Source organism: Vicugna pacos, chromosome 7 (genome assembly GCF_048564905.1).
Source record: "Vicugna pacos chromosome 7, VicPac4, whole genome shotgun sequence".
NCBI classification, from domain to species: Eukaryota; Metazoa; Chordata; class Mammalia; order Artiodactyla; family Camelidae; genus Vicugna; species Vicugna pacos.
Window position 1 is genome coordinate 1,081,029 of NC_132993.1, and position 13,887 is coordinate 1,094,915.

Below are 13,887 nucleotides of genomic sequence, written 5' to 3' on the forward strand. Positions count from 1 at the left end.
CCTTCTATTCTCCGGGGGAGGGAGCCCTCAACAAATACAGGAGCAAAGTGCAGGCCCCTAGGGCTCCAGGTGGAGCTGCCGGCCAGTGGGGGAGCTCCGGGGTGCCCCGAGGAAGGGCCAGGCCCTGCGGGAGGCCCCCACCCCCAGCAGTGTGAGGACACCTGAGTGTGCCTCAGGGAAGTGAAACTCACTTTTCACAGCTTCTGGGGGAAGCTGGTATTCAGGGAAAACTTTCCTCTCTCTTCACCAGCCCTGCCCCAGCCCCTGCCTGGGTGCGGCCAGTGGGACCAGGCAGGGACACCGTTCCAGTCCTGGCCAGAACCCGCCCGCAGGCTGCAGAGTCCCTGGTGCCAGGCCGGGCAGGGCCTCGTGGGCCTGGGGTCCCGAGGTGGGGTTAGTGTTTGTGGCCACGGCTGGCACGTTGCCCTCTGGCACGCCCGAACTTCCGGCCCTTGGACCATACATAGGGTTTGGTGTGGCTGTGTGGGGTGCCTGGGGCCTGCACACGTCTTGGCCCTCGTGAGGACCGGAGAGCAGACAGTGCCACAGCCCTTGGGCGAGTCCAGGGCCAGCTGGTCGAAGGTGAAGACCTTGCCCCCGGCCTTGATGCAGCAGCTCCGGGCACGGCTGCTCACTCGCAGGGCACGTGCCTTCCGCTTGGGCACCTCCGGGACACGCACATCGTTGGTTATGGTCCCCACAACCGCAGCTGTTCTGCCTTCCTGACCAGGAAGCTTCATCTTCCGGATCGTCCGAGAAAGGGACAGAGGTGGCCGGTGGGTGCGACTCATGAACCACCTCTTCAGTACAACCTGACTGAAGGTGGAGTTCATTCGTCCGGCCAGAAACGGTACAGCTTGCCCAGCAGCCTTAGGTAGATGCCTGGCTCCCGGGCTCCTTGCGCCGACCCTTTCGGCCTCGTTGTGGCGGATGTCAGCTCCCACGATGGCGCCGCCTCCTTAGCCAGGTCCGGAAAAAGGGGAAAATACACATTTTCTGCATCCCGAGAAAAACCACTTGAGAAGCTGGTAGAACAGGAAAAAGGATCATAATTCTTCCGCAAGAATTAGGGTTTAATAATCCACCCAAAGACGTCACCAGCTGGGGGGACTCCCTGGGGTCAAGTCAAAAGCTGGAGCCAGAAATGCGGACCGCGGTGTGGGAACTGGGGCAGCGGCCGAGAGCCGGGCAGCATCGCTGGGAGCTGCCGTCCCGATGGAAGCGCGCGGGCAGGCCCGTCCGCGGCCGGCGGCCAGTCATTCCCCGCCGGGAATCAGCGCCAGCCAGCACACCCCCCCAGCTGACTGCTCAGACCCTGCGAGACGTGCCCCCGCAGCAACGCGCTCTGGACGCCCCTCGGCCCTCAGTCTGTGCGAGAGCTGCCCTTGCTGGCGGACGGGCGCCATGTTACCCCAGTGCTCCCCCGGAACGCCGTGTCACGGTCCGCAGGCCTTGTGCGTGCTGCTAAACTGATGCTCCTCATTGCACAGAAGTCTTCAGTCTCCAGGACGGTGAACACAGAGTGTGAGAAGTGTCACAAGTACTTTCAGAAAGATGAAGGACATTGACCAAGATGTGGCCGGAGCTGTTTTAAATCAGACTGAACCATGTGTTTATTATTTTATCTTTTTAAAACAGAAAAGCCCCCAAACTTTTCACGTGACCCTATCAGAGAAAAATGATTTACTCGTTTTAAGCAATCAATACTCCTTGGAGACGTGCAAACGACGTGTTATAAAGAAATACAGATTAACTCAAGATTGTAGGAATTTCTGATAATTCTCAGGGATTCTGACTTCTCATTCCCAGATCTTGAAGATAAAAACCTGGCAGAAGGACCACCTGAGTCCCACCCGAGTGTCAATTCCTTCTGCCCATTGCCTCCTCCACCCCTCCCCTCTGCTGTGTCAGGCCCCTTACTCATTCAACAAACGCTCCTTGAACTCCGACAATGCCTGGGGCTGGGTGAGGCCCTGGCGGGCAGAGTGAGTGGACACAGGCTCCGCCCTCTGGGAGGACACGCGGGTGGGGGTGGCCATGAACCCAGGGTTAGAACGGGGAGGGCGCAGCTCAGGGAGTGCCAGCAAGTGAGGCGGGTTACCTACCGCGCCCCGACAGGCCTGCTGACAGGACGCACCGGGCAGGCTGGCCTGAGAGGACAGGGCGTCGGGGTGCGGGGTGGGAGGGGTGGAAAGGACAGGGGGTAAGGTCTGCGCTGAGGACTCCAGGCCTTGGGGACCCCGTCCTGGCATCACCAGCAAAGAGCCTGGGAACCACCCCTCCCCCACTGTGGGCCAGATGCCCGAGTCTGTGCACAGCAGATGTGCGGGGGCAATTAGAGACAACGCATTAGGTCATGGAGTCTGGGCTCCTCCTGGGGCGGGGCAGCACTGATTCGCATAGGTGGGGGGGGCAAGCCGCCGGGAGCCTGAAGGGTGAGTGGCTGCCGGTGAGGTCAGGGAGCAGACGGCTCTCCCCGGGCAGCGGGAGGCCGTAGTCCTTCCTCTTAATGGCCCCCGCAGTGGGAGTGTCCTGGCTCCAGGGGCTGGTGGGTGTCCCTATCGTTACCTGGGCCTTGCACCGACTAGGACAACACTTCCAAGTGTCCGCCTGGCAGTCCCCAGGCTCGGCACCCTTCCCCAGCCTTGCACCTGCCAAGACAGAGGGCTGGGATGAGGGTCCTTCACAGGAAGGTGGCTCTGAGACCTCACGGTCACCCTCGTCCTCTGGAGCCTGTGACGCTGGCCGGGGGGACAGGCTGCCTGAGTGTCCCGGGGCCATCTCAGAGGGCAGCGTCTGCAGGACAGAGTTGGGTGCGCTGCGGCCCGGGTGCAGGTGTTCGGGACCTCCGCCACCCCGCTGGCGGCCCCCAGTGTCGTTTAGGGGAGACTCAGGGGCCCTCCCTCCCTCCCCCATCCTCCTACGGTTGCGCTCAACTTCTTCCTTATCTCTAGCCTCTAAGGTTCTGACCCTTTGACCCCAAGGCTGGGCTGGGGCAGAGGGCAGAGGGCAGAGGGCAGAGCTGATCCTGTCCCCAAAGCTCTGCCCCAACCTCTGCCCTTGGACTTGGGCTGTTTTAGCACCTGAACTTTGGGGCAGACGATTCTGCCCTTTGCTGCCACCCTGGCCGGGCTGGGGGCCTCCTAGTCAGGAGTCAGGCCAGGCCACGCTGTGGCCCGAAGGAGCACCGAGAAGATGCCAGGTGGCCCTGAGAGGGGTTGGCTATCCTGGCTGCCACCTCTGTCCACCCGTCCGCCCCGTGCTGACCGTGGACACACTGCGCTCCCTCTGCTTTGGCTGCCGGGAAGGTGGGAATCCTAGTCAACAATCTGGGGCACACTTGGGTGTCAGATACTGGTCCCTGTTTGCCTGAAACTCCCTTCCCACTGGACGTGGGCGCCTCAGGCCTGGGGCGGCCAGGACCTCCCCGGGTGGCTGGTTCTCGTGGCCCCGGCACCTGGCCCCGTAGCAGGGCCCTGGGGGGCAGCGCCGGGCACTCCTCAGCCCAGGAGCCCTGGTGGAGGGGCTGCGGAAGCAACGTTCTCCCCACTCCATGATCTGTAACGGAGCGAATGCTCCTACCACGGCCTGCGCCCTCCTGTTGGTAGAGTTAACACGACCCAGGGCTTTGCTGAATTGTGGATAATTGAAACTGCCGTTGGCGGGCGAGAGGCAGCGGCCTCCAGGGCCGTGTCGGGTGTGAGGTCAGGAGCTGCGACCTGGGACCGGGGGTCTTGGCCCGTGCAACATTCATGAACTCGTCTGTCCACGCATCCCAGGGGCCCGAGCGTGAGCTGGGTCAGGCAGGGCTGGGGACCGGCTGTGACTGTGTAACTGACCAAGGTGACATCAGGTCGTCAGCTGCTCACTTCTTTGGGCTCCGGAAGCCTCCGAAAAGAAGTGGCTTGGAAGTAAGGCTTCCGGGTAAAGCCGACGCCGCTCAGCCATTAGAATGCAGATCAGCAACAATCCCTTTTTAGTGCGAGTGTTTCCCACACGTGGCCCGAGCCGTGCACGCACTCTTCCTTACGCGTGGGAAATTCAGCCGTGACAGAGCCCGGAGCTTCCCTCTGCCGTGCCGGCAGCCCTGCGGGAGGAGGGGAGTTCTCTGCACGTGACCACAAGGACTGAAGAATCAGCACCTCTTCCCTGCAGGGGCAGGTCCAGCCCTGATTTGACAAAAGCAGCAGCTGAAACACTTATGATGAAGGGAGGGGTTGGGGGGGGTCCCTGTGGGTGGCTCCCAAGAGCCCCGCCCTGAGCCCCTCCGGGGGTGTCGGCTGCAAAGGCCTTTGACCCACTCGTCAGCGCTAAGGTGCATTTTACAGCCAGTGACACTGGGTCCAGAGGGGTGAGGGGCTGAAAAAAGACAAATTTAAACCCCCACAAAGACAATGTAGTGAGTGACACCAAAGAATCCAAGGCCCTGTGGCCTCAGGTCCTAATCCCAGCCCCTCTGCCCTGGGTGGGCACCCCCAGCTGGGTGTCACGCACTGGCCGAGTTCCAGCGGGGCCAGGACAGGGAGACCCCACAGCCCAGGGTGGGGGGCAGGTGGGACCCAGGCTCCCCTTGTGTGCTCCATGCTCACACGGGGAGTCTGTCCGATGACAGCAGGCTCCCCTGGGTCACCTGGGCCTGGGAGGAGGGAGGGGGTGCCCACGGGCAGCAGGACATGGCCTCTTCTTTCTGAAGATACATTAGAAAGGAGATAAGTGTGTCCAAACTTTAGGAGAAGTCCAGCCTCTCATACAGGCCTGTCAAGACCACCCCTCCACTCTCCCAGGAGCAGGATCCTGCCGCGGTCATCCAGTGTCAGCTGGGACGGGCAGAGGGGGCCCTGGGAGGGGTTCATCCCTGCTGCCTCCCCGGAGTCTGGCTCCGCAGGGAGCAGGTGTGAGTTACCAGTGTGTGTGCACGCATAGCGTCATGTGAGCGCCTGGGTCCCGTGTGCTGTGTGCAGCCCCAGCGCCCCCTGCTGGCCACATCGGGCACCGCGGCGCATGGGCCCAGGCCGGGCGGCTTGGTGGGACGCCGGGAGGCCTCCTGTCTCCTGGGCCCCCAGGGAGCTGCTGGAACCTGCCCGCGAGGACCAGGGCAACAAATGTGACTCACACAACTAACCATCCAGAAACTAGGACCAGCGAAGAGACGGCCTCGTTGGCCAGGAGCGAGGTCGCCCGAGCCCTGAGGACCATGCAGGCTCCTTCCAGGCCTGCCAGGGCCGCCACACAGTTTGAAGCAAACTTGATTGTTTCGTTTTATTCATTTGATCTTATTCTTTCCAGCTTTAAGGAGCTATGGTTGACAAGAATCGTTATCTATTTAAGTTGTATACTGTGGTTTTTTTGAAGGTGTACAGCGTGACGATTTGATACCCGTGCACCTGTGCGATGGTTCCCACAGTCGGGCTGCTAAACAGACAGCCCCTCGTAGGGGTGTGTGTGTGTGTGTGTCTGTCTCTGTGCGTGTCTGTGTGTGTGTCGTGTGTGTCTGTGTCTCTGTGTGTGTGTGTCTGTCTGTGTGTGTGTTGAGAATGCTTAAGACCCACTAGTCTGTTAAAAATCCAAGTATTGACTACAGCTTCCACGTTGTTCACCAGCTCATCAGAAAGTACTCATTCTAGTCTGTGCCCTTTGACCAAATCCTTCCCCCGCTCCTGTGCGTCCCCCTCTCAGATGCCCCAGGCAAGCGAGATGGTACAGCGTTTGTCTGCCTGCCTGAATTCCAGTCGCATAATGAATGCCCTCCCTGCGGTCACACATGGCAGCGTTCCCTTCTTTTTATGGCTGAATAACACTCTGCTGTGTATATATTCACAGTTCCTCTACCCGGTCCTCTGGGGACATTCAGGCTGTTCCCAGGCCTTGAGTGTTGTGCCCAGAGCTGCAGTGACCGTGCGGGTGCAGGTGTCTCTGGGAGGCCCTGACCTCAGTTCCTCTGTATACATACGCAGAAGTGGGGCTGCCCGTGGTCCTGACTGCTCGAGCAACCCCCACGCTTCTGCACGGCGGCTGCACCAACAGCACGCGGGGCTCCGCTTTCTCCACACCCTCCCCAGCGCTGGTTTTTCTAGTCTTTCTGATGGTGGCCTTCCCGACAGGTGAGGGGTGTCTCACCGTGGCTTGGATCTGCAGGTCCCCGACGGTTAGAGATGCTGAGCGGCTTGTGATGTCCCTGGCGCCACCTCCGTCTTCTTTGGAAAAGCCTATCCAGGCCCTTGTCCACTTTGCAATCTGTTCGCTTTGGCTGCTTCTTTCTGCTGTTGAGTTGCACGGGTTCCTGTGCGTTGTGGACAGCAGCCCCTCGTCGTATGTGCGGCTGCATGGATCTCCCCCGTCAGGCCGCCTTCTCACTGTGTGATGGCTCCTCTGCTGCGCACGTGCGCTGTGGTCTGACGAAGCCCCACCCATTTTTTCTGTGGTTGCCTGTCCTTTTGGTGTCATGTCCAAAAACAACCATTTTATCATTATTCGTCAACAACGGATGGTCACTGTGAGTCACAGGCTCTGCGTGGACCTGTCCCCGTCTGCCGGGGACAAGCCTGGAAGTGGAAGCGCGTGCTCACGTGCCTAAGTTCTGAGGAGCCAAGGCGGTGGACGGTAAACCCCATTTCAAGCTTTTATTGAAAGCCTGGCTTTACAGCCGGCCGCTTTATCAGCCACCTCAGGGTGAAGGCACAGGTGGGACGGCCCTGTTGACCCCGTGATGGACGCAAGTCCCGAGACAAGTCACTCGCCCCCAGATGTGGCCAGTGGTGGGATCGCCCAGGGAACCTGGGACAATATGTGGAGTCACTTCCAGGGCCAGCGGGGAGGCCCTGCCTGTCACGTGTTGGTCACACAGACTCGCAGGCCCTCGCTGGCGACCACCAGCTGGAGCCTGTTCGCCATCCAGGAACAGACAGGCGGAGGCCTGGCGAGGAAGCTGCACTGGGGAGGGCAGGAAGGCCCCTCGCGCTGGATCTGCAGGCACCAAAAGGTAGGGCTGCAGAACCAAGTGCCCGGGCTTCGGGGCGGGTGGCCGGCAGCGGCAGGTGGACTGGTCACCACAGGTGCAGAGGGCTTCTGACTTGGGCCCGATGGGCCAGAACCTGGAAGCTTGTCAAGGCATTAACTTGGGCAGCAAGAGCCGACTTCAGAGGAAAACCCACCCATCCGACAGTTACTGGGCACCTACTGTGTGCTAGGCGGCACCCTAGCTCAGTACAGCAGCTGCCTAAACAAAGTCCTGCCCCACTGAATCTCGCAGTCCAGGGGCGGAGACACAAAACACCAAGTGCGTGAAATGCAGCCTGCATCAGACAGAAGCAGCGCCCCAAAGTGGCAGTGGGGGACAGTGACGAGCCCAACAGGTGGAAGGGAGGCGACTCCCAGCACAGCCGCGCCTGAAAAAAGCAAGGGAGCAGTCCGCTGAGCGTCGTGGGGAGCGGCTTCCAAGGGCCGGGAGTGAGCCAAGGCCTGAGGCTGGGGAAGGAAGCAAGCGGGGCGAGGCCGACTGCACAGGGCTCCCGCCCTCCACCCCTCATGCTGCGGACCCTGGGAAGCCCTGCCTGGAGGCAGGGAAGGCACTGCCGGGCCCAGGCCGAAGTTGGGGGAGGACAGGGGTGTGGAGGACACCCGGAGGCCACTGCAAGTCCAGGAAGATGGCTTGGGACAGGGAGTCGGCTGGCGCTGCTGCGTTCTAGGCGGGGCTGCAAGGTTTTCATTGGGCGCAGGGGTCAAGGAAGAGCCAGTGGTTTGGGGCCAGCAGTCTTGGCCTCAGGGGGTTTGGGGTGCTGACTCGAAGGCCAAAGGCAGAGCTCGGGGTTGGGCAATGCCTGCTGGAGACACGGGCCCCATGTCTGCACTGCAGTCCCCAGGGTGGATGCCGCCTGTGTGCCCGCAGCGGGTGCGGGGGGTGCAGGCGGTGCCTGGCCTTGCCCCTCCTCCAAGAAGCCCACACGGGAACACTGTGCTGACCTGACCGCTCGGGAAATTCTGAGCCTCTGAGAGGTTCTCGCGGTTATCTGACAGCCTGGGATGCTTTTAAAACACGGACTTACGAAACCCTCCCCCAGAGAAGGGGCCACCTCCAGGCAGGCTTGGGAAGCTCCAGGCCACACGGCAACGGCTGAGCGAGGCGGCGGCGTTTGCAGCTTCCAATTAATGGACACATCTTCAGACCAGATGCAGTGGGTTGGAAGTGAGGCCCACGCCCCGAGTCCAAGAGCTGTGAGTGTGACCTGACTCGGAGAGAGGGTGGGTGTCATCACCTTGAGGCCCCTGAGGTGCAGTCACTCTGGGAGTGGGGGGGCGCTAATTCCAGCAGAGGGGGCAGGACTGCGGCCCCTGACCCCGGTGTCAGACTCCCGGCCCCAGGACTGGCAGTAAACTTGCTCTACTCGCCCCGCTTGTGTGACCCTGTCACAGTGGCCGCGGGACCTCTGGGTGGCACAGCCCTCCCCACAGACCCTCTATGGGCAGCAGTGGCATCTTACCTCCCTGCCTCCGACTCCCGGGTCCAGGCAGAAGCCGCTGCCGGCACGCTCAGTGACTCACGCGCTGGTCCTCCACCTGGAGGGGCGACGCTGCCACGTGGGGCTGCATCCCTGCCCGGCCCCACCTAGTTCAAGGACCGACTTGGACCCGACTCACCAACAAACCTCAGAAACTCTCCCAGGAAAATTTGGAAAATCTCCACATCAAATTCAAGATTCCAAAAAGCTATCTCCCAGGAAACAGAATCCCTGTCCTGAGCCAGTGACACTGGACATGCCTTTTGTTTTTATTCTGAATGGAGAAAGAAAAAAGGCCACGGGCCTCTGCAGAACTGGGTCAGGTGTGCAGACTTTCAGCTCTGAGTTTCACGTGTAAAGAAGGCGCCTGGTGAGGTCACAGTGAGCCGTCAGTTGCTGCAAACATGGAGACTGGGGACCGGAGGGGAGGCAGAGCGAGAACCCGGCCCTCACAGCCCGCTGCAGCTGCGCCAGCTGTGTGTTCAGAGCAAGAGTGCGGGGCAGGGGGGTGGGGAGGCTTCACGGTGACTGTTTCCTGTGTTCGCAGCGGAAGAGGAACGACGCTGTCTGAGGGCAGCGCTGCTACCACTAAGGCCCTGGTCAAAATGTGGCGGCTGCCACCCAGGAAGTCAAGCCACTTAAGCCGAGGGAAAAGGCATGTTTACGGCTCTGAGCACACCTTCACAACACGCCCGTGAGGCCCGAGAACAGCTCCCTGCTCTCCTAGGGCAGGGTGTTCCCAAGACAGCTTTCCTAAGCTGAAAAGGCATAAAGGGAAGAAGCAGTTACCTGGGGACCCGTCTCGCTCAAGGGGCACAGAATCAACGGAGGTGAAGCACAGGTGCACACGGACACGGTCACAGCTGGGGGCTCGGCGTGGTCCTGGGGAATGCGCGGTCCCGGGCGGGCGCTGCCCTGCAACTCTCGGAAAACGCACTGGGCTGAATGAGATCTTTGCTTTTTTTCTGTAAAATTGAAAGTCCTCTTCGGATTTCTTTCGGTGAGTGAACACAGGTTCTAACGTGGCCTTTACTCGTGGGGGAGACCTGTATCTGGATCATCTCCATTTCACAGATACACAAGCTGAGGCACAAAGTATTCAGAGTCAAGAACTCGCAGGATTTTCTGCAGGCAGAGCCCCCAGGTGGCCAGTGACGCGCCGAAGCCTAGAGGAGCCTCCAGTCTGGGCTGCCTCGGGCCTCCCAGCTCTCACCCAACCTGCCCACCTGGACCTGCCGGTCACCTGGCCTCTTGAGGGCATCAGCTCTGGCCACCATGGCAGGGCCAGGAAGAATCCTCCAGAAGCTAAGAACGAGCCCAGAGACTCACCGCCGTTCGTTTGGGGAGTGCAGGTAACTCCCCCACGTCGAATCCCAGGGACTCTGCTGCCTGGTGTGGGACAGACCACCATGACTGTAAGAGACTGTAAGAGACCAGCTAAATCCAGCGTGGCTAGCTCACCCCAGGCTCCTGTGCTAGGCCAGGAGTTTTTACTTTATTCGCATTATTACATCTGTTTAGCTTTTATCTCCCTATAAAGCATGAGGCAGCTTGGACCTCAGATTATGCCCAGCTCGGCAGTCCGCCCTGTGGGAAGTGTCCCCGGGCAGCTGGTCCCAGCGAGCCCTGCCCGAGCGCCAAGCCCAGGAGCCTCACAGCTCCGTGCGCGCGTCTGTCTGGGCGCCTCTCTGGCTCCCGCAGGCTCCCCGGTGCCCAGAGCCGGGCCGCACCCCCCGCACCCCCCAGCCAGGGAGCGGCCAGCACTGCAGCAGCACCACCACGGCCTGAGCACCAGGTGTGACGACACCGCCCCAGTGAGCTCTCCCAGGACACCAGGCAAGTCTGTTTGCAGACAGCAGGTCCTGAGAAGTATCTGGAACCACCTCCCCTGGCTTGAGCACAAACTTAGCAGCAACAAGCAGAAAGCGGGACAGGACAAAGGCAAACAGGACAATGGAGACGGGAATCTTCCTTCAGGCGCAACCTCTCTCAGTAACGTAACGCTAAGCCCAACGAGAGCCGGCCAGGTCGCCCGGCAGGTGACGGTCGCTCCGGGGAGCCCAGGCTCCCAGCTGAGCACGTGCTGCCACAGCCCCACCGTCTCGGGCCGCCTCTCCCGGGGCCTTTCGGACGACAGGCACCGCGGTCGAGCACGTGACCTTGAGCAACGGGCTGTCGTCGCCCTGTACTGACCGACGACGGCCGGACACCTGTGGTGGCGCTTCTGCTAGGGCAGAACGGAGCGAACCGCAATGATCTGGGGTGTGACTCCACACAAACTTGGGGGAAAAAATTTAATGCAAATACGTAGCCACTGGAACATACAAATAAATAAGTAAGCAAGCTCGGAACAGCTGAGGGAAAAAACCCCAGAGACGCGTAGCCGCCCAATTCTCTTCAGTCCCAGATACTCCATTTCCAAAACACTGAAACTGAAACACATAAATCACCTAGCAAGAAAGAAAGATACAAAACATCCAACACAAGATAGCCCCAAATAAAAACAAAACCAAGGACAAGCCCTAACTGTTTTATTTCTGTGTATCAAGACCACAAACAGCATTTAGACACTTAATTTATTATTCAAATTAAGAAATTATACATTTTGTTTTGATAATGGTCATTACCTTAAAAGTGTCATTCGGCTCCCCCCATTTAAAAGTATATTGCTAATTCTGTCAACGCAACGGCCAGCCCCAGAGCCCCCGTGACAGTGAACACCAGCCGTGGAGGAGAGGAGGCGGGTGAGACACCTCCGGCCCCCCGGCAGCAGCAAAGGGCCACTCTGCTTTCACAGGTGATGCCTGAAACGCTCTCCGCTTTCAGAGGCCAAAACCACCCAGCAACAAGTCAGGTCCTGATAAAGTGCCGTATCTCGGGGGGGTCACCAGCACGCCCCCTACTGGTCTGGGGCCGGCCCGCTTGTCCTGCACAGCAGCACCGGGGCTGGGGGGGAGCGGAGGAGGCAGGAGCACAAGTCACCCCGACACCCGGGAAGACCGCCGCTGCAGCCCAGGCGAGGGTGTGAGAGCCGCAGTGCAAAGGCGCAGCGCCACTTTGGTTCAAGTGACTTGAGACCGTGCCGTGGGGTCTCCTCCCCCTGAGCCATCGCTCACGTGGGTCACACACGCCGCAGGGACTGGACGGAGACCCCTCCCCTGAAAGCTCTCCAGGCACAACGTGGAGACAGAAATGGAGAGAATGAAGCACCCACCTCGCACACACCCACACACAGAACGTCCAACCATCCCGACGCAGGTCAGTGGCACACCGGGAGCAAGCGTGCTCGCCCCGTCTGGGGGAGATGGCTTAGAAAACACAAGTAAAATAGCATCACTTTATCTATTTTCCAAACCTAACCACTTTGGGAAAAGGCAGCAGGAAAAAAAAACGCCTTTATAGTTTTAACAATCAGGCTTGTAAACAATTCACCCACGCGAGAAGCAGCGGCCCTGAGAGCAAGCGCCTCCCGTCGGCCCCGGGGTCTCCGCGGGCAGGGCCAGTCTGGGCCCCCAAGCAGCGCTGTCCGTCTCCCAGGAGCCCCCTGGCCGCGTGGCCCAGGGAGGGCCCGGCTCCGTCCGCAAAGCCAAAGCTTCGTCTTTGGTTAATTTCACTGAGTTGCCACTAGTCTGCAAACTGTGCTCTTCTCGGCAAAATTACTAAGTGGGCCACATGGCACATAACACATGTTATTTTAAGGATCTGAAAAGCAACGTCCATCTATGTAAGTGCGCACAACTTAATCAACCACTGAAAGATGAAGGGGGCTGGGGGGTGGGGCCAGGAGAGCTTCGGAGTCCAGCCCGAGCGCCCCTCGGCCTGGGCGCTGCTCACCGGGCGGGGTGCTGGCGGCTCAGCTCAGCTCGAAGCCGGCGGCACACTCGATGGCGTAGAGCAGCTTGCTCCGCAGCAGCGCCTCATCGTGGAACTCGGGCAGCTTCAGCAGGTTCATGCAGGTGCTGGCCGTGGGCAGCCGCTCCAGGTCGGAGCCCCCGTTGTGGATGCAGAAGGCAGGGTACAGCTCCTGAAAGACAGCAGGGCAGGGGTGCGGTCAGTAGGCGTGGCCCCAGAGGAGTTTTTAAGAATCACACAAAACTGGCTGTCAATGGTGAAAAGTGACGGCTGCTGTCACACTTTCCCAAGAGGACACTCGCTTTTTTGTCACACTCAAGGCTGCTCTGGGCGTCCTGAGCATCTGACCACAGACTCAATGCAGAGACGAGAAGGTATTTTCTCCTCCCTTCACTTAAAAACCAGCAGACATTACACACACCCCTCTGTGCTGCGACTGCTCGTCACCCACTAACGCCCACCGCTCTGGGAGACTGCGTGGGGCTCCCCGGACGTGCAGCACAACTTGTAAACAGACACTTAGGTAGTTTCCATCTCCTACGAACGACTACGCAACAAACAAGCACACGTTACGGCGTGTGGCACGGCGAGCGCGTCTGCAGGCGTCACACGCAGACCAAACACGTGACACCTCCGGAGACGCTGGTCCTCTGAGGCCACAAACGACCAGACAGGCTCTCAGACACGAACCTCAGCAGACACAGGGTGTGACTCACACGCCTCCCTCCCAGAGGAGCCCCACCAGGGCCTCGGCCTGCCAACTCTGGGGCCTGGCGAGCTCACGGCGGAGGCCGGGCTGCTTAAACATCCTCACAGAGAATGGGCCCAGCGCCGGCGCCTGGCGACAGGCGGGAACCAGGAGCCACTGGCGGGGCGCGCTTCCTGCTGAGAGCCGTGATGGCAGGACAGAGGCTTCAAGTACCAACATGAAAGCCGGTCTCAGCGGCGCTCCCTGCTGACAGTGGGGACTGCCAACACTTCTCCAAGCTCCACCTGCCCCGGGGGGCCGGCTGACTCTGGGGGGCAGCCTGGCAGGAAGGTGAGGGGCTCACACACATGAGACCCTTAGCACGGCCTCGACTTCTAGGACCGCATCCCGAGACGACACTTGGAGCCGTGGCTGATGGTTTAGGTACCAGGATGCTTGCTGCACTGTTAGGAGGGAACAGCTGTAAACAACTAACAAAAAAGCAGTAAGTAAAGGAGGTAAACTCACATAATGGGACATTATGGAGTTGATCAAAGATACTTCAAAGGCGATTTAACTTTCAGAAAAGTGATGTTGGTGTGATGCGGAGTGAAAACCGCCACCTGTAAAGCAACACAACACAGCTGAAGCTACGTTTTAAAATGACGCGTATCTGTCCAAGCCTGCGCCCACACGTGTGGAAACATGAGGTGGGCAGAATGGGGGAGTGATGGGTATTTTTCCTTCCTTACACGTAACCACAACTTCCAACTTTCTGTAACGAGAATGCTACTCTCGCTGCAAGGAGAAAGCCAGACAGTACACAAAGACCCCCTGCTAAGCACCACGGAG

General features: G+C 59.8%; 1 protein-coding gene and 1 pseudogene across 4 annotated transcripts in view; both read right to left on the bottom strand.

The window, feature by feature from the left end:
• Window positions 1-394: 394 nt before the first annotated feature.
• LOC102531959 (large ribosomal subunit protein eL18-like) lies at window positions 395-2,916 on the bottom strand (annotated as a pseudogene).
• Window positions 2,917-11,009: 8,093 nt separating this feature from the next.
• The window catches only part of UBE3C (ubiquitin protein ligase E3C), a 100,483-nt gene continuing 97,605 nt past the window's right edge, over window positions 11,010-13,887 (bottom strand). For all 4 annotated transcript variants that reach the window (XM_072964053.1, XM_072964054.1, XM_072964055.1 and 1 more), the window contains one exon: window positions 11,010-12,519. In XM_072964053.1, coding sequence (XP_072820154.1) covers window positions 12,349-12,519 — 171 coding nt within the window. In that variant the 3' untranslated portion in view covers window positions 11,010-12,348. The remainder of the gene's footprint in view (window positions 12,520-13,887) is intronic.